The 26,419-nt window shown below is 38.0% G+C and overlaps 4 protein-coding genes across 4 annotated transcripts in view; 3 read left to right on the forward strand and 1 right to left on the reverse strand.

The window, feature by feature from the left end:
* LOC106730783 (ankyrin repeat domain-containing protein 7-like) lies at positions 1-6,216 on the forward strand. Its single transcript, XM_032487413.1, has 6 exons — positions 1-423; positions 1,100-1,214; positions 1,377-1,550; positions 4,071-4,177; positions 5,481-5,618; positions 6,132-6,216. Exons 1-6 carry the CDS (start codon positions 233-235, stop codon positions 6,214-6,216), a joined length of 810 nt encoding a protein of 269 aa, XP_032343304.1. The 5' UTR covers positions 1-232.
* LOC116666048 (translation initiation factor IF-2-like) overlaps positions 1-26,419 on the forward strand; it is a 407,644-nt gene that overhangs the window by 363,088 nt on the left and 18,137 nt on the right. The gene's annotated exons all lie outside the window — the stretch shown is intronic.
* On the forward strand, positions 5,596-25,254 carry LOC106731197. Its single transcript, XM_032487414.1, has 15 exons — positions 5,596-6,332; positions 7,072-7,154; positions 9,240-9,386; positions 10,005-10,056; positions 10,429-10,498; positions 13,153-13,213; positions 13,302-13,489; positions 14,261-14,390; positions 14,750-14,811; positions 17,314-17,407; positions 19,212-19,240; positions 19,430-19,502; positions 21,276-21,521; positions 23,043-23,116; positions 24,262-25,254. The coding sequence occupies exons 1-15, from the start codon at positions 6,265-6,267 to the stop codon at positions 25,252-25,254; spliced, it is 2,370 nt and encodes a 789-aa protein (XP_032343305.1). The 5' UTR covers positions 5,596-6,264.
* Positions 25,344-26,419, reverse strand: part of LOC116665959 (ankyrin repeat domain-containing protein 7-like) — a 2,235-nt gene continuing 1,159 nt past the window's right edge. The window contains exon 3 of the mRNA XM_032487415.1: positions 25,344-25,426. Coding sequence (XP_032343306.1) covers positions 25,344-25,426 — 83 coding nt within the window. The remainder of the gene's footprint in view (positions 25,427-26,419) is intronic.

Genomic DNA, 26,419 nt, shown 5'->3' on the forward strand with positions numbered 1-26,419 from the left:
GTGCCCACGTGCAGGGTCACTGGCTCTGGAGGGACAGTTGAGGGGCAGTTGAGGGTCAGGTCTGTTGCTAGGCTACGAGTGTTCCGGACCAAACATTCCAAGCCTCTGAGCTTCGCAGCCAAGGTGTGGCAGCGCGATCTCTGTGGCTTTTCCATAGCGCTAGCGCTGAGATTGGGAGGTGACAAGAGGCCAAGCGGGAAGGGCGTGGTGTCGGAAGGCGAAAGGCAGGGTCATGAAGAAAGTGATTAAGTTCACGAGCTGGGTGGGCCTCAGGAATCTTGAGAGACCTGAGCCTTCGTACATCACCGATAAGAGTGAGCTACCAAAGCTCCACAGAGCTGCATGTTCAGGCTATGATGAAACATTGCGGAAGTTGCTGTCACGTAAGAAAAATGCCGTAGACAGCAGAGACAAGAACGGCAGGTAACAGTGGCGGGACGGGGGGGGGCGGACCTGGGAGGAGCTGCCAACTATGGTTGCAAACATGAATTTTAAATTGCCTTCCCATGTCAGAGATGTTGAAGTGTGAGAAAATGAACATGTTAGAATCATTGAAGTACAGGGTTGTCTCTCATCCTTGCAGCAGCAAAGTAGATATACTCTCATTTTACTTAATTGAAATGTTGTCTTTGTGAAATAGTAACGGTAACAATTATAATATTACCTAACAATGATTGAGCTGTTATTTTGGGCAAGAAACTGCCAGACACTCTGCATAGCTTTTCATTTAAGCTTCACAGTGGCGTCCTGTAAGATAACTATCACTTCATGCCCATCTTGTTGATGAGGACACGGAGGCACAGACAGGCTAAGTGAGAGCTAATGAGTGACAGTGTTAACGTAGAAGTCAGACCCAAGTTGAGCTGAATCTCAACGGCATGCCCTTTCTATTCAAACAGGTTGTTCTTCCATTAAAGTGGTGAGTAATAAGAGCTAATAAATATTGTTCTTTCTCCATAGGAAGAACTAAGATAAGAAGACTAAATGTTAGTTTTAAAGGGGTAGGAATAGCATGCTGTTGAATGTTTCCAATTACATGAATAATTGTATCTTTGAAGTAGTGTGCTCTATTCCCTAAAAAGTTCTCTCATGTTCGCAGGACTCCGCTACACTTGGCCTGCATCAGCGGCTGTCCAGGAGTGGTGGCTCTCCTTATCCAGTTCAACTGTGATCTGAATGCTCGTGACAAGGAAAGGACGACAGCTCTCATCAGGGTATGTAGCTGCCAACAGTGTCCACGTGAGATGGATTCGATTTAACTACTTATATTAAAAATTAACTTATCTGTTTTAAACATAACAAACTGATGGAACTTGGGGAATGTTAACTAGGAATGCCTGGCACTTACAGTCTGTTTCTTGGCATGATACCAACAGGCTGTACAATCCCTGAACAGGAGATGTGCCGGTATCCTGCTGGAACACGGTGCTAACCCAAATCTTGAGGACGGCGGTCAAAACACTGCTCTCCATTATGCCATCTTGGAAGAGAGTGTGTCAATTGCAACACAGCTGCTCCGCCATCATGCAAATATCGAGGCGATAAACAAGGTATAGCTCAACTAACTTTATTTACAATATACTTGAAATACAGGGTCTTTTCTAGCTTCAAGTGTTTTATTTGTAGTAATATGTATACTGAATGCAATACATCAGGCCCTGTTGTCATGGAAACAACTCCAAAGCCAAGGCCAGGGGCTAGAGGTAGTGCCTACAGAAAGGGCAGAGCTCTGTCTCCCAGCCACACTTCTACCCCCGAAGGAACAACTTGCCATTAGGAAGTGCCTGGGAGTGGGTGGTAGGCTCAGCGCCTACAGAAGATGAAGGCTTGCGGGGAGTGAAGTGATGGGAAGGCCTGGCTGCCTGCAGGGGCAGGGGTGCTTCTGGGGATGGGTGGGAGGAGGAAGGAACACAGTACCCAGTAGGGGGAGCTGGGTGACTGCACCTGGGCAGGGGAGGCAGCAAGCCACAGGCCCTGAGCACCCAAGGATCCCAGGTTCTAGAATTTCGGCAAGTCAGTTCAGGTCATGTTTGACATCCGGCAGGGGGCATTCGCTTGTGCTGGTGGCCACATGGCCTTCCATGTACACCTTGGGGTCTTCCATGCTTATATATTTCATATTCTTTTCCTTTATGGTTTACTACAGGATCTTGAGAATAGTTCCCTGTAGTATATACAGTAGGACCTTGTTGTTCATCTATTTTATATATACTAGTTTGTATCTGCTAGTCCAAAACTTCTAATTTATTCCTCCCCCACCCCCTTCCCCCTTTGGTAACCGTCAGTTTGTTTTCTATGCCTGCGAGTCAATTTCTGTTTTGTAAATAAGTTCATTTGTATCACATTTTAGAGTCCACATATCAAGTGATACCCTATGGGATTTGCCTTCCACTTTCTGACTGACCTCACTCAGTATGAGAATCTCTAGGTCCTTCCATGTTGCTGCAAGTGACATTATTTCATTCTTTTTTATGGATGAGTCGTATTCAAGTATATATAAGTACACCATGCAAGATGGCAGTTTTAAACATCAAACCCATGACATTAGTAACAAATTGGAATTGTTTTAATAATTTAGATTTGGCCAGCTTCTGAACTAATTATCCATTTGATTAACAATCAGGCTGAATTAGATACAGGTAGATTGTAGTTTTTGTGGGCATTGGAAAAATTCTTGAAGGGGGTATTATAAGCTTTTTAAAATGTATTTATTTTACAATATCTTATGTTTTTAATTGAGGTATAGTCGATGTACTATATTATATGTTACAGGTATACAGTTTAGTGATTCACAAATTTAACTATATGCTCCACTTATAGTTATTATAAACTATTGGCTCTATTCCCCATGATGTACAATACATCCTTGTAGCTTATTTTATGCCTGATTGTTTATGCCTCTTAATCCTTAATCCTAATTATACATTTGATCAACAATCAGGGAGAATTTGACACAGATAAATTGTAGTTTTAGTAGCATTGGAAAAATTCTTAAACTGGGTATTATGAGTCTTAATCACAATATTTATTGCATGTTGGGGCCCAGTGTTTTTGTGTGTAAGACATATGATACTAAAGAAAGGCAAGGTTTTACATACAAATACTTGATTTATACCAAACTGTTTGGAAACACAACAAACATAAAAACACAAGTGGGCTATAGACTAAACATGGCCCTGGATATGTTCAGTTTGTCCCCACACATTGAGTCAACATTGAAAATTTAGCAGACTCGTGCAGAAATCTGCATTTCAGAACTTCTCCTGAAGAATCAAATCTGGTCCCCCTTGAGCCGAGGCTCTTAGCAGACTGCCCTGCAGAGGGGGTCCCTTCTCGGTGGGACATGTGTTCTCCGGTTTGCTGTCCTCACCTGGGACCTTCACTTACTCAGGTCACCTACATTGCTTCTGTAAGCATTTGAATTTACAATTCCTGTTGTATAATATATTTTGATAAATATTTCAAGATTTTAAAGACACTCTATATTAATTTATAGTCTATTTCATATTTTATAATAATCCCTTAAGAGTGGGATGGACTTTTTCAAATTAGAATTTATAAGTTGGTTTAAGGAAACCTTTTTCTTTACATGCAAATAATCATATTCCCATTGGAATGTCTGCAAGCTTTATAAGATTAGTCATAGCTATAATTGGATAGGCTATGCATGTTGCAGACAATATGGTATCTTTCTACTCAGCATGGCTCCTTAAAAATGTTTGACTCAGTAGCTAAATGGTTCTCTCTGGAGCAGTGTTTAGAGGGTCAGAAGTAGTCGTTGAGCAGTAAGGTAACTACAGAATGCCTGATAGACACTGCGATAGAAGCAAAGGTTCTTGGAACCAGCAAATGTCTTAAGTGAGTTTCAGAGAATGACTTCACAGGTAAACTTTCGAAGAGATCAAGGAGGAGCCTTTTAAAGGGAAGGAGCATAGAGGGGCAAAGAGGAAGGGGCTGCTTGTTATTTACTTTATAGTATATGTTTAAGTTCAGAGACTTAAGTTTTTAAATTCAGTTTTGAAAATTATATGTAATTTTGTACATTATCAACTGTTTTTGCTGTTTTACAGAGTAATTTGACACCATTTTTACTCGCTGTCAAGGAGAACAAAAAGGAAATGGTCAGATTTTTGATAGAGAACGGGGCAAATGTACATGCAGTCGACAACGTGCAAAGGTACAGTAGTTGGTTCTCTCTGTTTTTTTTTAAACCTTAATGTTGTTCTAGAGTAATAACAGCCAATCAGAAAGATTAACTTAAGAAGAAGAGGATTAACTTAGAATCAACACATCATCAGTTAGGTAGAAGAGCAAATATTCTGCGTGGGTGTCACAAAGAACAGTATGCAGCAGGATACATCTTCCTTTGTAATAGAGACTGATGTCATTTGCAACCTGATTTTCTTGGTCATGTGATCTTACAACAGTTCAGGGATTTCATTTTACTTTTATTAGTACGGACTTTAATTTTAATTTTGCTTATGAGACAGTGTAGAATTTCTTCATTCTTTTATAATTTTTTTAACCACTTCCTGGCATATATTTTTGTCTTGAAAGATGCATATTAAACAAAGAGGAGGTTGTTTTGTCTTTTGGATGACTCTGCTTTAAATTACTTTCTTTGAAGGATACTGATGTTATTAGGTTATCACTAAGTGAGTATCACTCAGTGAGTAACTATTACCAGATACTGTGGGTTCATCAGTTTTTATCCTTTTTCATTTCTAGTACATTTTAATGTTCTTATTTTTAATTGATAATGGTAGGAGGAAGAAAAATAGCTCTAATTATTGAATAAACATTCCCTTTAAAGAAGACAAGTCATTGGTGGGTGATAAAGAGGAAAGAGCCGGGGTTTAGAGTCAGACGAGGTTGAATTCCCAGCTCTCCTGCTGGGCAGGTGTGTTACCTGGGTAGACATGACTTATCAACAAATATGTATCCTGACACGTAAAGGAGGGTCGTCGTACATCCTTCCAGGGCGGCTGTGCCTGAGAAAGACCATACGTAGACTATTCAGGTTAGTGCCGGGCACGTGCTTCTCAGCGTGTTAACTGCAGCCGTGACTAGTTTTACTGCCATTTTTATTCATATTACTGTTTTCAGCCTGCAGACAGCTTCTCCTTACGTGACCTCTAGCTGATTTTAAAGTATTATATTTCAGACTAGGGAAGAAATGGGGAATCCTTTGTTTAAATCTTTACCTACTTCAGACAAGTGACCTCAGCATCCTTTCCTGTCCATCAGAGGACTTTAAATTAGCAACTTCTACTGTGTGCTACCCAAGTAGGACAGGAGGCTTCTTTTTTATCCCTCCATTTTGGCCTTGGAAGTAATTTGCAGAGATGAGCACTTGAGCATGTAAATGGTCAGTTCTCCAGGGGTGGGCAGGATATTAACTTGGTAAAATAGATCAAGTTAACTGTTTAAGTGAAGCTAACTAAGTTCCTAAGGGTGAAGTTCTCTCTTTTTTCTTTTAGATCAGCGCTCATCCTTGCTGTATTTCATGACTCCCCGGACATAGTCAAGTTACTTCTTCAGGAAGGTGTTAGTCCCTATTCTCAAGATTCACACGGATGGTCTGCTGAACAATATGCTTATTCTAATGGGTTTGAACAGTAAGTGTTTACATTAAAATGGCAAGTATCTCTTAACTGAGGTTGGAAATGACCTAACTGTTACTTGTTATGTGACAGGTGAGAGTTCGTAGTTGGGAGCAGGCACTTTGGGGATGGCAGTGAGACACTCCACATCATCAGCTGGAAACCAGCAAAAGGCCAGACTAGTGAGATGGAGCAGTGGGCACAGGGTTCTTTATCTCAGGCTTTGTAAGACCTTTATCCTTAGGGATCCTATTGTTCTCCATTTCATTCCAGTGTAACCCCTGTGCATGGGGGTACAAATAATGTCACATACCTGATTTTTCTAATTCTTTAGGTCTTGAAATGTTTAGTTGAGCAGAAAATCCTGTATGTTCCTTTGGGGACTTTCTTCTATAATCTTCCTTTTGAATTTTCCAAGAGCCTGAGGGATTCCCTAAGATCACAGTGACAGTCCTCTCCCACAAGGCATTGGGGCAGGGCGAGGGCATTCTAATCATTCTCTTGTTTCCCTTGATTCTGTTGCTGCAGTGTTGGTACTAAAACTGGTTTTAACAGGATCTCCTTGGCAGCTGAGTCTGGGGTCTGGACGTTGCTCTCTAAAGACCTTTACTAAAATTTTAAAAGAAGAAAAGGAAAAAGAAACTGGTCCTGCAGTCGGGTCATGATTGACCTCTGCTCCCGGGATGCCTGTGCTGATCCAGTTTCCGTGGTCTTCATGGTGATCGACACGTAAACCAGCGTGACAGCTTGTTTAGTTCTCATACATATGCTTGTATGAGGTCATATATTTATAAATAAATTTAGCTACAAATTATATAGTAGCTGAGGTGCCCTGAAGTATAAACCACGAAGAACAGCTAATCACCATAATTTGTAACGTTGTCCTGAAAACTGCCACATTTAAATATTACACCTGTGAAAAAACCACACATTGGGTTTTATTTGGGATTCTCAAATAGTTCCAGCATTAAAGTTCAAGAACAAATTATTCCATTCTTCCACGCTTTCTCTGAGCATCTGGGGGGGGTACATTATCTCATTAAATCTTCATAATACTCTTATGAGTATTAATAACCAACTGCCTAAGAAGACAGTAAGATCCCAGTTGTATAAAGGAAGACTTTGGGCTGAAGAGAAGCAGCTTTTCCAGGAACAAATAGCTGTTGGTTATAGAGCTGGGACTTCTGAGTTTGAGACACTTTCCATATGTCAGGCTCACTCTAGATAACTTACTGAGCTGTACTGCCCTCAGTTCCTGACTACTTCACTTTAATTTTTTTCTTCTTTAATTACACATGCTAATTTTAAATGTTTGTAGATTGTACAAGTTTGACGTATATGGGACAATTGAAGTTTTGATATCTCTGATATTATCTGAAATAATCTAAGAATTTAATATATTTGGCAATTATTTTTCATATTAGTATTCAAGTAGTAATATTTATTTATCACATTATTTTATATATAGCATTTACCAGCTGATTGTGGACTACAGAGAAGGAAAGATACCAAATACTCCCTCTCAAGATAGCCATCTGGGACAGATTTCAGGTAATAAGTTACTCTTGTTGGTCCTACCATAGATAAGGAAGTAAGACTGAGGAACTTTTGATAATGAAAGAGCAGTAAAAAAAAAAAGCCAGTGTGTAAATTTCATGTATGTTTTTATTTTTTAATTAAGTTTCTCTTAATGGTCTAGTATTCAGAATTAATTAAGAAGTTAATTGTAGGTAATTTAAAATCTGAGACAATACTGTCTGAAAAGAAATTCATTTATTTAATCATAGCCCCTGAAATCCCATATTATATCTTTGTGTAAATAAGGAAAACGTTTTTTAACTTTGTTGTACATTTCCTCTAACATTATAACAAATTGGCCTTGGTATAGAACTGGATCTTTAGTTTTTATAGCGAATGGATTACATTGGGTAAATGAACGCTAGTTATTGCATAGTGATTAATCTCACTAAAAATGTTACTGTCTTTAAAACGGAACTCGGCAGTGCCTTCCTGGTGCTATAAACAAATGGCCAACAATTAGAACTGCACAACTGGGCCAGTGTGCAGCATACTAATAAGAGATTGTTTTTTAAAATACCTAGTGATAGCGCAGAAGTCAGAAAAGCAGTGCCTTGTTGAGAAGCACTGGTTACTTTTTGCATCATTATACCAACAAGGTCTCACTCGGTTGCCAGTTTCATTCCTCATAAGTGCAGACAGAATGCGATATGTTGACTTCATGAGAGTGAGATGATTTCTTCTTTTTGGGGGGGATACTTGTCTTGAAACTCTAATTTTCTTAGGAAAAGTTTCTTTGTTGCCATTAGTTAAAGGGTTGTCATAATAAATACTCAAATAGCACAACTCAGGACTCAGCAAATTGCAATAAAAGCACAGAAATACTTCACATACAAAAACAAAAAACAAAAGATGACTGTTCTGCCTAGATGTGACCCCTAACGTGCTGTTCAGTCTGAACTGTATGAGGGCACCTTAAACTTAGTAGACCTCGATCAATGATAGAACATCTGTTGTAGGAAATACAAAGATGGAATAGACAGAGTTTTGGCCTTCAAGGTGCTCATAACACAATAGAGTTGTCCCTGGTTAGTGTCTGTATGTTTTTTTAAAACAGGATTGTCAAAGAAAACATTCTTATCTGTGAATTCACCCACTTGACAGATGACTATCAAGTGTGTTTTAGGTACTAAGCACCACTCTGACTTTCCAGAATGCAAACAGGTCAAAAGCACAGTTCCTGGCCTCCAGGAGCTCGTTACAGTCATCACCATTTTTATGATTGACTTGACTTTATTCTGTGCTCTTGTGTCCCAGAGCCCACTCAGACTTTGTAACTGTCTTTATGTATTTTTTATTGATATTTAATATGTCCCAGGTACTTTAAGTGCATGGTGAGGAAGGGAGTGTTTTAAAAGTGGGTAGGATGTCAGGTAAGCATGCAGAGCGAGTAGAAGTTTGCCAGGGAAGGAGGCAGAAGGACAGTGTTTGGTGGGCAGAACATCTTTCAAGATTACATTTGGTAGAAAGGACAGCAATGCAAACACTAAGATGTGCCGGTGAACTTTGCAGGATCTATGAGTTTCATTTTGTTGGTGCAAAAAGGATGCTGTAGGAATGGTTGGGAACGAGGTGACTACCTAGCTCAGGCACGCTTCTGAAAGCCTTTCTAGTACTATAGGAAGGAGGAGGTCTGCTGTAGACCTTAAGAAATTTGTCAGAATGCTTTTAGCTGCAAATAATAATAGGAGACCTAAGTAACAGTGGCTACAGCAACAGGAACCAGGGTTGTTTAGAAGGTTCAGTGATGTCATCAGGATCCCAGATGCTGTCCCTCCTTCAGCAGTGAGGCTGCTGGCGTGTGATGTCGCCTTTCCTGGTCTGCTGATTGGCAGCAGCTCCAAGCGTCATCTTCTCACATGACAGTATCCGCAGGCGAGGAGGGCTACTTCTCTCTGCATGTTTTCTGTTAATGAGGAAGAAAATAGAGACGCTTCCGGTAGGCTTCCCCTAGCATCTCACTGGCTGTGTTACATCACATGCTCATTCCTAAAAGCCACTGGGGAAGGAGATGTATTTACTGTGATGACCGCAGAATAATCATTTCTCTTTTTGCAGCTGAGAATTTACCTTCTTCGCATACTGGGGCAGAAAATACCCAAGAAAAGTTGCAGTTGTCCAGCAAGGACAACGAAGAAGACATGGCTGCCGAGCTGGGAGCCAGCAATGGCAGCTGCACGGATTCACTGAAGAGTGTTGAGAAGAGTAAGAAGATTTGATTTGAGTCTTAGGGTTTCCTGGTTATGACACAAAGCAGGGATGCACAAGCTTTTTCTATAAAGGGCCAGAGAGTCAATATTTTAGGCCATGTGGTGTCTGTCACATCTACTCATGTCTGCCATTGCAGTGTGAAAACAGCCCTAGGCCATATGTGAGGGAATAGGGATGACTGTGCCCAGATAACACGAGGCTGACAAAGCCAAATGGCAGGGTGGGTTTGTCCCATGGGTATCGTCCAGAAACACCATGCTATGTAAGTTTGACATTGTCAGTTTATGATACTGATTCTACTAGTGATTATCATTTTTCTGAGAGTCTCACAAAGTTTGGTTGGGATTTTGGTCCTTGTAAGCAGCAGTTCACTCTAAGATAGCAAATTTTGTTAAATATCTTTTTTTTTTTTTTTGATAAATGTAAAGGAGGGGAAGTGGTTTTTATTCATTAATTACCCACCAGGAGTATACTCAATATTCACTCGAGTGTGTAGTCTCCAGGTGTGGTCCCAAAGAAATGCTTTTTAACAAAACATTGGTCTTATACTTTTAGTATTCTGTATTTTTCTATTGCTGATACAAAAATCTATTTTACTTTTCTCTTTAATAGAGACTTTAAGGGTTAAGTTTCCATTGAGGATTGAAGATCTCTCTGTAAGCAGGTAGGATTTTGTGGATTTTTAAAAATTATATGTTGACTAAGGGAACACAGAGAAAAGAAACAAGGTTTGTTGAGTGTCCTACTCTGGGTTAGACACTGTGTTGTGTACTTCACATTTGTTACCTCATATAGTCACCGCAACAGCTTTGCAGAGTAGCTGTGCTGTTGTAGCTTACTTCTAGGTAACTAGGCAACTGTAGTTCAAGGAGGTTGACTAGTTGACCCATGATTCCATGGTTAACAAGTAGTTGACCTGTGACTTGACCATCAGGCAGCCTGGCTCCCAAATCTGCTTTCTTATCCCTCAGCATAGACTTTTGTTTGTTTAAAGAAATGAACTCACTCATTTTTGATGTGTATTTTTGCTCCAAAGTGTTTCATCCATATATTGTATTGATGATTCATCGCATTCAGCAGATGATGACGCAGATCTTGCTCCCAAGGTAAAGTGCTCTCTTGTGAAATTAATTTTTCTGCTCTGAATTTAGTTTTGTGTAGTATTTACTCTTAAAATTTAGCAGTGGTCTGCCTATCATTGTTCTATGTTTGTGTTGAAAAGTTGGTCAGAGTAAACAATTTTATACAAATACGACAGCTTGATTTTTTCTTTTCTTACTTTGGTAAATACTGAAGATGAGGCTGAAGCAAAATGGACCAGAAAATATATAGTGACAGGAAAACCGTGCTGTGAAAAGGTTTCCCACGATAGAGGAAGTGTGAAGCTTGGCCAGGGATAGGGGTTTTTGGATTTTAAACCACACTGATGGCACTTATATAATACTCGTGCCTCAGGGACATCTTCAGTGCACACAGCTACTCTCTGTGATAATCATGGGCTGTTCCTGGGGCCTTTGAGTTCCAAAACTACGTAGCATGTGTCTTTTTTTTTCCCCCCGCCTTGGACACTTTTTATTTTGGTAGCATAGAGATTTTAGGAAAGAGGTTTTTGTTTGTTTGTTTGTTTGTTTTTGTTTTTTTAACCTCATTTCTACCTTTGGTTCTGCATTAAGACTAAAATAATAGTTGAAATTATAGAAATTTAGAAATTAAAATTCTGTTTCTCAAAACCCATATTATAAAGAGATTCCTCTGTGTTTTCTAAATTATCCCATTAAGAGTTCATTCAAAACTCTTCATCTAATTGAAGAATACATGTTTTCCCTAAAATAACAACCAGCTCTCTAGGTAGACTCATAATAACAACCATATGATGAAACCTACTTCAGAATTCTTTTGTATTATAGTTTTAAAAAGTATGTCCAGTCCTCGTGTCCCATTCTGAAATTTCAAGTTTCAGACATTTTGTAGTATAGTTATTTACATATTTATTTTATAGCCCCTGCATCAGTATACGCCGCTAGAGAGTAGGAAACGTAGTTGTGCATTTCCTGGAGCACCTAGAAATATAAGAAACATTTTAGTATCTTTTGAATGTGAATGCATGAGGAGACATGGAATTCTGTATCATGTTGCAGATAATATAACATGCACACTCTATCATAATGAAATCTATCGGATGGTACAGGTAATATAATATGTGTACTATGTCATAATGAAATCCATTTGATTTCCAAAAATATGACTTAAATTTGTATTCCCTCTGTTTAGGTTGTAAAAGTTCAGTTGTTATGAGAGGAAATATGTCATAAATGCCGAGGAAATAGATAAGAAGTGTATGATAAATAGGAAAAGGGTACAGTCTGTTTTTCAGTATCCACCAATTGTGAGCTTAGAATTTGAGATGAAAACTCTTTAACCTTCTTTTTAGCCCCATCTCATGTTCCATTCAATATATCTTTTCAAGCTATGTATTCTCCTTAGAATCCTGATTACCAGTTATCTCTCTGGAAAGTTGATGTGTTAGGAACTTTGAAAAATCTCTTTCTCTCTCTCTCTAATAATAATTTAGAGCATTCAGGTAGTGAGAGACGACCATGTTCAACTGAATGCCTAACAGTGACAAAATTTAACCATTTATTATAGTAGTATTGACAAACAAACAGTTGTAGAGAAATTCACGTCAGTATTACTGGGGATACACTATGAACAAAGTCCTCTGTTTTATATATATGTTTTATATATCATCTATTTTGATATTTTTAAAAATTTTGCTGAAGAACAATATATGTACTTGCATATATAATTTATATTGTTTTATATAATAAAAAGGTAAAACAGAGGCTTTCATTGATAGTATGTACCTAACAATACTCATACATCACTGATCTATTATATATATAAATGCTGAAATATATATATATCCCCACATGCCTTGTTATAATTACATTTCCCTTTTTTTCTTGCCTTATGTTTGTTCTTGACTAGTCATGTCTCATGTTGCCTTTTCTTCCTCCTCCCCCAATTTTTTTTAATGATTTGCCCCAAACCTAATATTTCTTTCCAGAAAACACTTCTTCAGTGTCTGTTCTTTCAGTCCATCTCACTCTGCCTCTGTGACTGTATTTAGTTACAGCTTTCTGTTTACTATGTGTGTGGCTCTCACTCATGAGTCATTGCCCTTCAGAATTACTTTTGTTTTTAATTCCTCTTTCCTAGAAGTAGCTGAATTTAAACAATCATTTGTCTTTAGCTTTTTGGCAAATGGAATACAAGTAGCTTATACTGTTTGCTGTTCTAACTCATCCAAATAAGATACTGCTAAAAAGTAAACTCTCATATTTCCCCATGAGAGATTATTCACACATATATACATCATGCAAGCACATTTCAAAATAGAAAAATTACTTTAAATTTCTTAATGTTAGTTTTTTCAATAGGACTCTAAACTGTCAGGGATAAGTTTTTGTTCTAGATCATTTTGGTCAAGAAAGTCATCTAGTGGATTCCACAGTGTTTGTATAGTAATCAATGAGGGGTAAGGAAAGTAACATTTTGGGACTCCTCAGATCATCTCTCATAATCCTCACCCCATGAGAAGATGTAGGTTGGTAAAGGTCACAACCAGGATTTGAATCCATATCTGAATGACTCCAAAGCCAGTGCTCTTTGTGTTAGATCCTCTAGGAATGGGGAATGTTATAATTATTTTATTCAATTTCATATTTCTTGTTCTTAAAGCTGTTATTTTCCTCTCTAGAATGTCTGCCATCCAAGGTTCGCAAAGCCGATTCAGGCCTGGCAAGAACCCACGATAAACAGTGAGTTATTTGAAGAGTGTCCTTCTTGTGTTTTCACTGACTAGAAATTATAGGTAATTTCATCTACCGTACCTTGTTTTCACTACAGCAGAGGCAAAAGATGGTGTTTTCAAACCAGAAACTAGCACCTCTTTTGAGGACAATAATTCTGATCAGAAAAATCAAGATGTGGTTACAACCTTTCCCCAACCATCAACCGAAGTTCCAGGCTTTTCTCATCCTGCCTTCCCAGCACCGGAACCTCTCCCATCTTCAGCAGTCTTTGGTGTTACAGAGGTAAGCCGTTTTATTTTTAACTTGTCCCTCCTGTGCTTTTTCCCATACCGTCCCCCTGATTCTCATGGGGATGAAAAGGATCCTACACAGAAATGGAAGTCCTCAAGATCACAATAGAAAACAGAGTGATAACAAGAGAGGCACATGTCCAGGACTGAGATTTGTAAAGTTTGGTGGCAATAAACAGTTCTCAAGTGTGCCATTAAGAAAGGAAAGAACAAGAAAGCAACTGAAAAGAACAGCTGAATGAATATGAAGATGGGCAGGAGTACAAAGGGGAAGGATTCATTTAATAAGGATGAGATTAATATAAAGATAAATGAGTGTCAAAATGAGAGAGATTATTATACACGCACAGCAGAAATAGTGGGGTTAAGTGAGAGCGGGAGCTCTATAGTACAAATTATGATGGGAATAATCTCAAATTCAAATTAAGGGAAGGAAAATCAGGTCATGGAAAATGCTCAGGCTCTTCTGAAGGACATATAGCTAATTTTATGAACAATGGAAAGAAAATTTGATCCTCACCTTTTTTCTTTTTGGCTATATTTGTCTGTGTTGATTCATTTTCATGTGTCTCTACCTCTCCTAGAATACAGAGCAGAATCTGTCTTTTATACATATTGCCAGCTTCTCCCAGGATAATGCCTATGATCTCATGGATACAGTAAATATATGTTGTCTTCCTGACTGATTGACTGAATGACCAAGTGCAGGAATATGATGTTTTCTGAAGTTGGGTTTTTGTTACATTTTGTTTTGTTTTTATAGGAAGAAGCAGCAAAGCCAAAAACTGGTGGGAAAGAGAACGGCACTCGGACTATTAACAGTGTCCTAAAGGAGCAAGCAGATCATAACAAATTGGTTTCTATTGATGGAGCACATAAAAATGACAAAGGTGGTAAGTTAGTGCACATCTGTGGATTTCCTTCTCTGCTTAAAAGCTAGTATGGTTGGAGGGGGGAGGGTATAGCTCAATTCCTGGTACCTCAATTAAAAAAAAATAATGTAAAAAATCTGAAGTGTGTAGATCCAAATATGATACAATTTTCTTTTCAAGTGTCTTTCTTTTGCCACCTTTCTTCATAAATATCCCAACTATGACCAAGTTTTCTTCCAGAAAATGCTTCAACCCTCTGAAATTCTTTTCTGCCACTTTATTTTATTGACATAGTCATGAATGAATATAGGCTTATAAATGTATTTCAACTTCCCAGTGGTACGTGTTCTCATTAATGTATCTGTGACTACATTTTGTAGGCCCAACCTCAGCATTAGGATTAGAAGAAAATGAAGGTGTAGAACCATCCTGGGACTCTGAGGTACTGTCTTCTATTATTATTTTCTAATATAAGCATTGCGTGATGTTAAAACATAAATGGAGGGATGTTTTGACTTCACTTTCTCACCTTTGCATTTGCCCAGCAAAATTGTTCCCTCATATATTTAACCTGCACTTAGTAAAATCATTCCATGCTACATGTCATACCACTGCAGAGTGAACTTCTGTTAATTTTCCAGACTCACCTAATGAAACGGGTGTATGTAGTGCAAAAACCAAGGCTTAGAAGTCACAGGGAATCGGTTTGGTCTCTGAAGTTACATTTTCTAAAAACTAATGAATTATTCTTGGTCAGCCTGTGACCAGATGTTTGTTTCTTTGTTATAAATGGATGTGTAAAACTCCTAGTGAGATTCAGAGAGAAACAAGTTGCATTTTTTAAAAAAAAAGTGTTTTTCTTTGTTTGTTTAACCACTTTGACCTTGAAAAGACAGTGCCTGTGACTTGAAAGTGTTATTATATTTGGATTGTCAGGTAGATCTGCAACGAACATTTCAGGAGAAGAAAAAGCATGGGGAATAGTAATAAATACATGGTGTTAAAATGCCAGCAGTTTGGTTTAGTGATGTTTTACTGAGGACAGCCCATTTTGGGCAGGGAAAGTAGTGTGCACTGAGTACTTTTATGGCGACCGAAATGAAGGAAGCTAAGTGCAGGGTAGTGGTGACCTATTCCAAGGTGATAGCCGTGGAAAGAGGTCAGAAGAGCCCAAGCCCTTGGATCTCGGCAGCTCCTGCCTAGTGGCACAGCACTGTACTTGAAGTCAGCAGACGTGGTAGCATCCAGGTTCTGACCCACTGTGGGATCTTGGGAAAACTTGTCTGACTTGTTTGAATGTCAGTGACCTCGTTCAAAAATATGATATTGACACCTAAACCTCAGGTTATGTGTCATGAACAAAAATGTGGTAACAAATGTGAAAACACATTGTCAGCTGTAAAGGGTGCTATAGAAATGTAAGACAGAATGATGACAGTGGCCACTAGTGACCTACTAAAATCTTGAGGACGCTTTTTTAAAATTTGAAGGATGATAAGATGGGAAAGTTAGAGCGGGCACGGGATTTCTCATTTGAGGTATGTTGAGTGTCGGTGGGCTGTTATCAGACATTTCTGATAGGTATATAGTGCTTTGGTACTTGGTGACCTCTGGGTATGTTAGATGTTTTGACCTTAAATAAATTCCTGTTCCTGAACACCAGCTATGCATCGGGCCATTAGACACTGAATGTAGCAGTTGAGGGGTTAGGCTGTAGTGGCAGGAACAGAAGAACAAGTAAACAGGAACCGTTTTTCAGGGACAGTAAGTCCTTCTATGAGGAACGTGGAGAGAGTTAGGTTAGACAACCGTGGGGGAGTTTGTAGTTAGGACTGGGGTGGAGTAAGGGTGGAATTTAGGTAGTCAGACAAGAGCTGAGTGTGACCAAAGCTGCCAGGTGACGGACAGGAAGGAGCCAGCACACGAAGGTCCAGGGGAGGGATGTTCCAGACAGAGAGAACAGCGGGTCCCGTCTGTTCATCACGGTGCTCCAGCATCTTGGAGTGGCCAGGAAGCAGCAAGTGGGTAAGCGTCCTTAGCATCACCTTTATCATTGGTGTGTGTAGAAAAGACAACGTGCATGATAAGGGCCTGGCATGTGCAGATGGTCAATAAACAGTGTTCTTATTCTTCCCATATTAAAGTAAAGCTTATGGTACTTTTTGAAGAGCTGCATAACTACATTTAAAATTTTTCTGCTGTTAATTTAAGCATAAATGTTTTTCTTTCTACTTTGCTACCTTATTCAACTCTTTTTCCTATCAATGAAAGTTTTATCAAATAATAGTTAGATTCTGCTAAGCCTTTGTTTACTGAAGTGTAGCAGTTTCCACAGTGTTCTGTTAATACTCAACATGACAGACTCCAAGGCTTCTTTTCATGCCAAGTGTGTTATTTTAATACTAAAGTCAATATCTGCCCTAAGAAACATTTTAAATTTATAGCACGTATACTTATTAAAGGATATATTTAAATATGTATATTTTTAATTTTATTTTTTATTGAAGTGTAGTCAGTTCATAATGTTACTTTCAAGTGTACAGCAAAGCAATTCAGTTATACATATAAAAATATTTATTTTTTAAAAACGTCCTCTTCTTTTGTTGAGGAATGCAAAATGGAATTAGGCGTTTTGAAGTTAATTCTTTGTTGAAATCTGCACGTCAGTATTTTGTCTGTGAAAATATTTGCCCTGGCTTTCCATGCTCAGTTCACAGAGTCAAAAGCCAACTGAAGATAAAAGATAGACTTCATCTAGAGAGTGTATATGAAATTTTCTATTTAAATGTTTGGGTTTCTAGGATATGCTTGACTTGTTTTTTAATCTAATTGCTTTTAAAGTAGGAAATTAAAAAATAATAATAATAAGGTTGGAAACAAATATTTTCTTAGAAAGGGATTAGGAAATCTTTATGCAATTCATTATTAATATTAATTTTAACAGAGTACCACCAAGGTTCAACTACCGAACTATGTTGATCAGTTATCTGGAGCTGCAGGTCAAGGAGAAAAACATACATTAAATGGACAAATAGAAAGTAAGCACTGTATTTTATAAAAAAGTCATTTGACAGAATGTTGATTTAAAACATGAATTAGGATATATTCTCTCAGCCAAAGGAAATCACCTGTTGAACATATAGTGAGAAAAAAGAGGAGAAAAAGAGGTAAATTGTATATCTTATCAGGTGTCAGCAACGATTAAAGTAGAATGCTGTTTGAGGAGCTCAGTTGTTAGTTTTCTTTCAAGATGCTCTGTGATCTGAGGACAGCCAGGAAATCAGGAGGAGGGAAGGAGGGAGTGAAGAATGAGAGAGGCAGGGAGGAGGGGAGAAAATGAATTAAAGGGAGGGGGGTCCTTGGCAGGAGGTGGTAATGTAGAATAGTTCTTTAGAAGAAGGAAGAGAAGAGTGTTTGAGATGAGATGGGTATGAAGTGAGCTTCTTCCAGCACCAAAGCTTGTCCGGGAAGCACAGCAGAAAGTTCCACTCCCCCAGCCCCCTGATCATTAGGAAGGCCGGTGAGGACTGCGGTACCTGATCACGCAGAGCTGGGGGTACCTACCATGGATGAGCATAGGCATGTGTGGTCATCTGTAAATGTCTGGACCTTCGTGTCATGCAGCGTGTTGCTGCCATATAGGATGGTGTCTCAGAGGTCAACAGAAGAGTGGGAAAGAGGAAGAGAGCAGGGTGCATTTCGGGGAGGTCAGGGGACTGGAGCCTGGTAAAGAGTCCATTGGAAAGTCTGCAAATTCTGATGCAGCTTTTGGGGAAGTGTTACAGGGAGGCGCGTGAGGCTTGATTTCAGAAGGCTCAATTAAGTCCAAGTGCTGTAGAAGCAGACTCGGTATAGACCAGAGTTTCTCAAATTTTACTCAGTCACCTGGGGACCCAGTGAAAACTGCACATTCTGAGCTGTTTCTAACAATCTCAGGTGATGCCCTCATTGCCGGTCTTCAGACCACGCTCAGAGGGTAGACTTGTGTTTAGAGGAAACAAAAGAAATTAATAATGTTCTTTCCATAAATGTTAAAGATGTTATTTTCAGTGAATACTACAAAGGTTTTGAAATATAAAAGACTTTTAATATCTAATAATTCTGTGGCAATTAAATTTTATTTTTGATCATCAGATTTCAATATTGAAAACTCAGTATACATTCTTTCTTGCATGAGTGGATCAAGAAACTTCGATGGCTAGAGGATCCAAGAAATGTAGGCATACCAATAGCCCATGTGGGTATGGAAAACAATGAATATTTTCATGAACTATTATTCTACAAGTGTGTATCCAAGCTGATCAATTCATCACACTTTGATGATAAGTGAATTGCACATTCAAATAAACTGCCATCACAACTGTGGACTTCCTAAATGATAGGACAAGTTGAAGAGCATGATAAATACTTGTAGTCTAATGGTGTCAGTCGCATGAACGCTGTGCTATTGCATTTTACCATCAGCTTTCACATTTGTCTTCTTGGAGCCCTGATTTGTTCTTCTGATTAAAGATCGCTTTTCTCCTCCTGAGGCAGCATGTTCACATTGGTATATGTGCACGTTTGTATCTTATAAAGTCATTTGAAACATAATCGTACTTTTGAAATCTTAACTGCATGTTTTTTTCAACCTATATTCCTGTTCTTTATTCAGTATCTATAATGGATTCACATTTTTGTCTTGTTGCTTTCCTAACTGCCCCTCAAAAACGAAATACCAAAACCAAATGTATTCATTTCCAAAGCAAGCATGAGGATTGTGCTCAGTACTGAGTCTGAATGAATGGATAGTTGGCTTTCATATTTACATGTAATTGATTATGTGTCCCTTTTGGCTTTTAGATTCTACTGAAATGCATCCTAACTTGAAGGTAAAAACTTTTATACTTTTATCATGAAATTTTTTCTAATGAGGGTACTGGGAATTTAGCCTAGGACCTCATGCACTGTTAAACAGGCACACTTCCACTGAGCTAGACAATGCTCTCCCCCCCTTGAATTATTGCTACAAATTGTATCAAATGTACATTATTAATCGGTTTGTTTCAAAAACCATTCAGCCTGCAGTTGGAGTGAAAGATTCTGTTCCTAATAAAACAGGAGGAATGAAGAATTTACAAACATTCAAATCAGGTAAATTTTGCAATACAAATTTAACTCTGAAATGAAGTACAGTCTTCTTATTCCTAATTCCTTCCTTTTTTTCAAATATAATTGAAAGATGACATAAATAAGGCAGATGTTATAATTGGCATCCATGATTGAATAAAATATATAAGCATAAGAAAAAGATTTTTTAAAACGTCAGTTTTGACTCTGCTGTTTCTATTGATGTTCGGAGACACTGAAGTGCTCAGTTTGGTATCCCCATATTTCTTAGGGATTCTGAGAGATTGATTATTAGGTTCTAAGTTTTTTCCAGAGTTTTAAAGTGCTTAACTGAATTCTGACCTTTACGTAGGGTAAAGCTTCACTTGCTAACATGTCAGTCATATTTCACTTTAATTATTTTAGTGCTGTCACATTGATGATATTTATTTATTTCTGTATTTATTTATTAATGGAGGTCCTAGGGATTGAACCCAGGACCATGTGCATGCTAAGCATGTGCTCTACCACTGAGCTATTTCCCTTCCCCAAAGATCTTAAGCCAACTGGATGTTTTGATTAGGAGTGTGTGTGTGTGAAGGGGTTGGTGTCTTTGATTATTAAAAATGATGGAAGTAATTAGTCCTACCTTAATATTTGGTAGAAACGATCTTTTAAAACACTAATCCTGAAAGTTTTGGGGTTTAGGATTCTTTTTATACTATTAAAAATTATTGACAATTCCAAAGAACTCTTAACTGGTTTGTATCTATTGATGTTTAATATTATTAGAAACTAAAACTGAAAGATTTAAAATACAAGCACACACCAACATTCCATTAGCCATTAGAGCTATGATGTTATCACATGTCATGTATCTGGAAACCTCCACTGCACAATTAATGGAGAATGAGAATGAAAATAGCATTCAGTAGTATTGTGAAAATAGTTTTGACCTCGTGGACTCCCTAGATGGAGGGAACTTGGGGCTGCAGGGCTTCTCAGATGACATTTGAGAACAGCGGTTTTAAACAGGGTTCATGGATGTGAAATGATACAGGGGCCCTTGTGATGAAACGGGCTTTAAAGTTCACTTCTACATTTCTTACCTTTTTTTCTTTAACTTGTCTTAAAAAGTTTAAATCTGACAACTTAATTCTTTTAAAAAAAGGAAAACATTTTTGTTACATATTTCCTGTCTCGTGGTACCCTGTACTCTTTGGATCTAGTTTGTACCTTGACTTATCCTATTTTTATATGGAAAAAATTAGTCACTCAAGGCTATCTTTTCTTAAATAAATTGATGATGTTTATCCAAGCATTAAGGAAAGAATTCTAAAGAGATTGGTACATTGAGGAAAGACTGTGTCATTGTAATTAAAGTAGTACAGTTCATTAAGTTTTCTTAAACCCATGTCTCTAGGACACAATACTGCCATGCATATTTAAACGTCCCGTAAATGGCTGGTTAGACATCCATTTGGTTAATGAAAAAATTCATATGTTGAAGACTCATAATTATTCATAAAGCTCTTATGGTATATAGACTGTTTAATAGAGAGTGTGAGTTAATCCAAATAAGAGATACTAGAGAATTAAAAGTAGAAAAAAGAGAGACAGTGGCTCCCTATGTGAACAGCAGTGACATGTAAAGTACAACCAGCTGGGAAGGAGCTGTGTGTTCGAGAGGAGAGGAGGATGTGGGGCTGCGGACGGACTTGGGGCTGCTGCTCTGGAAAGACAATTTATACAAGTTAGTCAAGTTTGTATTGTTATTCATATTCTAATAAGTGGAAACTTTGTTTTCGGATTCTTCAGACTGGGATTCTACTAGTTTGAGACCCAATAAAGTGGCTGGTCAAAGAGCTGAGCATTTGGAAGTCAATAAATGTCCGTTGCTATCACAATCAGTGACCACAGACCAGTCAGCACCCACAGAACTGAGGCAGACGGCCCTAGTAGATAAAGACCAGATGAATATTGGAGCCGTGTCTCTGTCAGAAAATGCAGCGCTCCGTGGCCTGCGTGAATCACAGCTGCCAGAGAACAGAAGCAGCAAAGAAGGTAATAAAGCAGCACAGAGAGTTAGCCGTAGTCCACCTGTGCGTGGCTTCGCCATACTCTGACTTTGCAGAAATCACTTTGTGGCAAGATCACGCTTGTGTTTACTCTTTTTATGCAACCTAGAACCAGACAATGCTTTTTGGCATGACATTTACATTCATCCTCTGACCAAAGCAGCATATTAAATAGCAAAGAGGGTTAGGAGAAAGTAAGTTCGTTGAGACTAGTATTCAGCACACTCCTGAGAGCCGGTAGGAGGATGGTGTCTAGAGCTTTCTGACTAGTTGGGAAACCTAGGTGGCCATCCACAGATTCCCTTCTCAAAGTATGGTTTCTTAGCTTTATTTTTATCTAGCTCTGAATTTATAAATAGTAGTTACAGCTATATTCAGCACGTAGAGTGATCTATCTCAAATGCACACATGACCATGAAACACTCTTTAAAGCATATTAATGTCCAGGCATCTTACAGGGACAGGCAAGGCTTTTGTGGTCTGACTTCGGCCTGGCTCTCCATCTCTAGCGCCCTCTGTCTGTCCTTTGCTCTGGTGTTCTGAGCTGCTGGTGATGCCCTCCTCACCTGCCCTGGATTTCACACAAATATTGACCCTCTCGTGTGCGTCTCTCCCTTCCTGCCCAGCCTTGCGTGTTCTCTTGCTCTCCTGTCCCTGCTTTCCTGGGAAGCTGGCTGACCTCACTGCTGAAGTCTCAGCTCAGGCATTCTCGCTAGAAAAGCCATCCCTGACACCTATTATCCACATTCTTCTTTAAACTCCAGTGCCTACTGCTAAAGCAGGAACTCAATAAGTAATTATTGAGTAAAATAAATAAAGACTGTTTCTACAAAGGTACTTTTAAGAGTTTGTCCTCTACAGCAAAGGACCAAAGAGGATAGACATGTAAAGAAATAGTTTACAGCTCAGCTGATGAAGATACACTAGAAAAATCTGTGAAGTACCAAGGTAGCTCCAAGGAAAGAGATCCCCGTGTCTCTGCAGAAAGATAGCTGTAATCAAGGAGGACTTCACAAAGCAGGCTGAGACTTAAAAGAGGAAAAGCAATTTGTCAGAACAACAGAGGGAAACATTTCAGATTAAGGAAACATAAAAGCATAAAAAGTAACAGTAATTTTGGTAACCATGAATAGCATTGCTCTTAAAGCTTGGTATGTTGTTAAAAAGGTAGTTAGGAGGTAGAGAATAGAGTCTATTGTGACTCTGTATGTTTCTACTGTATTTTTAAATTTTGTATTGTTTCTCTTTGTTTTGTTCATGTCTGGTGGATGAATTTGTGAATAAATCCTTGAAATGTTTGTGTGCCTTTAACCTGGTAACATCTAGTATTTCCCAAACACTTCCTTGAAGTTTTAGATAATTAGAAGTATTACTTAAACAATTAAATGTTCAGCTAAAGATTAAGCTTAATTTAAACTGTCAATTAATGTAATGTTTTTTTATCTATTTTTATAGAGATGTTGCCTTTTATATAGCTGTTCTAAGTATAAGCATATTCATTTTTCAGCAGACCTAGACTTAGAAATGGCATCTAAGGAAGAGCAAGAAGGACGTGATGGAAGTGAAAACAACCAGTCACAGGTATGTAAAAATGTAAATTTAAATTTCTTTTTAATATTGTTTTCTGTGCTTTAATAACACAGTTCAAAAGAAATTGCCTTTCAAACTAGACTTTTAGAGTGAATAAATAATTATTTCATATTCCATTTTTAATAACATTTTATCTAGTTACAAAGCTTAAAGTATTGTTAGGGTCTATAATAATTTATAGTTAAACTTTATCCTTGGAATTGAGGCAAAAAACCTTCCTGAATATTGTTTACTTCTTCCATTTTTATAACTGCCTCACATGATAAAGAAGGTGATATCAAATAATAAATCATGTGATTAAGTAGTTGAAATTGTAAACAATACAGCAGTGATGGCCACTGGGTTAGTTTTATGTAAGGAAGAGTCATTCACAGTGGTCCAAAATTTGCAATTTAAAATTGCAAGTCATTGATGCCCAGATGAAAGATTTCTTCTGTCTTGCGACCTCTATGTAATTGATTTCAGAATCTACAATCAGGGAGAGAATAGGGGTCATAGAGTCAACCCAGCTGCCTATTAAGAGAATCAAACCTTCCAGGATTGGACCTTTGCTGTTAGGGAACAAACAAAACCTTTCTAATTTATTTCATTTCAGGGTAGGAAATCAGTAAATATTATTAAAAACTCTTTTATTCACTCTCACTAGTGAATATTAGAGTATAATACACCTGGATGGATGCAGAGAATACATATTGAGATAGATCACTATCATAGTATATAGTTTGCATTAAAATTTATGAATTTGTTCCTGTTTCTGATTGAAGTTAATTGATTTTGGCACCTAATAATTTACACTTTGCCTATTCTCCGGTTATTAGTCCTTTTTAAAAAACCTTTACATGCACTGGAGGGGCTCACTATTTAAGGTATGTGAGGTGAACTATTTTTTAGTGAGGAAGCCTCTGTAATGTTAAAAACCTAATCTCTAATTCTTGGTAGCTTTAACATGTATGAATTGTTTAGTTCAAACAAACAGTGACAAAGTTAGGTTTCTGAGTTCCTATTTTTCTCCTATTTCAAGGCTAAGGCAAGTTATTTTTCACTTCTTAGTTTGTGAGTAGCCAAACATAGATTAGGAAGTTTGTTAAATTTTAATTATTTTCTAATTTTTCTTTATCTGTACTTGACTACTTAAGGATAAATACATTTTACAAGCATGTACTGTGAAAGAAAAGAAATCTGAAGGTCAAATCAGGCAGATCAATCTTTCACCTGTGCATCTGCAAAAAATGCCTGGAGAACCAGGAATGAATAAGGAACAGGACAGAAAGGACGTACCTGTATCTTCAAAACATTCTTGTGTGGAGAAGCATGAGGACATGTGGGTCAAAAAAGGCAAATTACACTGGAAAATTAATACAAAATTTATCACAAAGAAGTTAAATCAGAAAGTCAGTAAAATCCGTGAAAAATGCAAAATTACTGTTCATCGTAAGACAGAGTCACTACATGGCAACTCTGAACTACATGGTGAATTAAAGGAACTACCTTCCAGTGTGACAAATAATATATGTGATTCTGAGGAACAAGGTGCACCTGGAGCCTCCATCTCTGTAGGATTCCAGGCGTTCCCTCAACACGAAGAGCCCACTCTGGAAAGTGTTTCCCCATCTTACTCCAAGGCTGATTCAGCAAAGTATGGCTGCCAGTCATCTTCAAAACTTTATTTAAATGAAAATAAGTTAACTGAAAATGACACACCAGACACTGAACATGTTTGTGACAAAAATGAGGAGGGTTTCTTTACTGATAGAGAAAATGAAGTAAGGAACCGAGCTCGGCTGCTGGTGAAAGAAAACCAAGAAATTGATACGAAAAGAAAACAAAAAAGGAACCGAAATACTCCCTGGAAATCAGAGATCAGACATACACCTCTGGTAAGTGGTCCAAAAAGCCTTTTTGTCTTGTGGCTTGCCCACTCCAGTGAGATGAAACAATTGATTCAGACAAAATGTCACACTATGTCTGCTGTTTCAAATACTTATAAGAAAACCAAACCAATACAAGGCCAGCTCCAGAAGCCATTGCTTGCAGTTAACTGCGGTGCTAATAACTCTAAAATCATGGACCCCAAATTAGGAAATGTGAGTTCTTCCCCATCAAATGGTAGCAGAACAAAGTATATCTAAAAGAGTTCCACCAAGATATGCAAAGGTTTAAGAATGAGGTAGGCATGTTAAAAGTAGAATTCCTGGCTTTGGAAAAAGAAAATTCAGCTTCAAAAAGAGGTAGAGATTCCTTTGCTGCTTCTCTGGTTTTTCTCTTTATCAATCATCTCTTCCATTCTGATCCATATGTGATCTGATTTTCCACATATGAAAATAGCTTATGTATAAAACGGGGATGATCTAAATATGTAATTGTGCAGAAACAGACTATTTCTGCCATCTAAATAACAGGAATTCAGGGAAGTATTTTCCTGGGTTTGGTTCCTTAATCAACATAAGTGTCTGTGTCAGTCTTTCATATGAAGTGGGAAAGTAATTCAGCTGTGTGCCTCGTGACCTTCTGAGCCAGAATGAACGCAAGTGAAATGGCTTAGGAAATATAATAAGCTCAAGGTTTGTTGGTTTGTTTGTTTTTAATCTATTGGCTTAAATATAAGTTGCATTTCCATAGAATGGGAAGGAAGCAGTGACTGAGAGAAGGGATATAAGCACACACTCTCACTAAACTGATCCATTCATTGTGCTTTAGTGAGTGTGGCTTTTGTGTCTTACTGATCACTGGACACTTAGAATTCCATCACGGCCACTCTGAGATATACTTAAGAACAAATACATGTGCTCCCACATATTCTTGAATCAACACTCTGGGTGTTTCTGTTGAGTCAGACCCTTACATTGTATTATTTAATAAAATGTAGCAAGTTTTGACATGTATGATGTTATCATATAGGTAGTATGAACCCTCAGGAAAAAACATCTGTATTATCTCCAAAGGAGAAATCTTGAGTTTTGAGATGCACTGAATGGTTTTCTTCACTTCTAGTAATGGATTTTTTAAATGTGTGTGTGTGTTCTTTTGTGTGAGTGCCAAAGAGTGTGAAAGGTAGGACAGAATCTGAAGGTGTTCTCCTTTAATAGAAAAAGGAGATTGAGCCCTGCCACCAGCTTTGCCAAAAGTCACCACTTTTAACTATCTGATCAATTTGGTGAATTTATTTGGTACTTTATTAGATTCAGTGTTAGAGAATTGTATCATCTCTTTTGACACCGTGAAATGCTGAAGATTGCTGCTTTAGGGGCTTTGGACAAATCACTTGACCTTTCTTGGTTGTGTTCCCATTATCAG

This window comes from Camelus ferus, chromosome 9, assembly GCF_009834535.1.
Source record: "Camelus ferus isolate YT-003-E chromosome 9, BCGSAC_Cfer_1.0, whole genome shotgun sequence".
NCBI lineage: Eukaryota > Metazoa > Chordata > Mammalia > Artiodactyla > Camelidae > Camelus > Camelus ferus.

Excerpts from the sequence above, each read along its gene's own strand:
- LOC106730783 (XM_032487413.1), top strand. The coding sequence starts at position 233 with ATGAAGAAAGTGATTAAGTTCACGAGCTGGGTGGGCCTCAGGAATCTT. Across the intron at positions 1,551-4,070 it reads ATATCGAGGCGATAAACAAG|AGTAATTTGACACCATTTTT; the intron begins GTATAGCTCAAC and ends GCTGTTTTACAG. Across the intron at positions 4,178-5,480 it reads GCAGTCGACAACGTGCAAAG|ATCAGCGCTCATCCTTGCTG; the intron begins GTACAGTAGTTG and ends TTTTTCTTTTAG.
- LOC106731197 (XM_032487414.1), top strand. The coding sequence starts at position 6,265 with ATGATTGACCTCTGCTCCCGGGATGCCTGTGCTGATCCAGTTTCCGTG. Across the intron at positions 10,057-10,428 it reads GAAGATCTCTCTGTAAGCAG|TGTTTCATCCATATATTGTA; the intron begins GTAGGATTTTGT and ends TTTGCTCCAAAG. Across the intron at positions 21,522-23,042 it reads GAACAGAAGCAGCAAAGAAG|CAGACCTAGACTTAGAAATG; the intron begins GTAATAAAGCAG and ends TTCATTTTTCAG.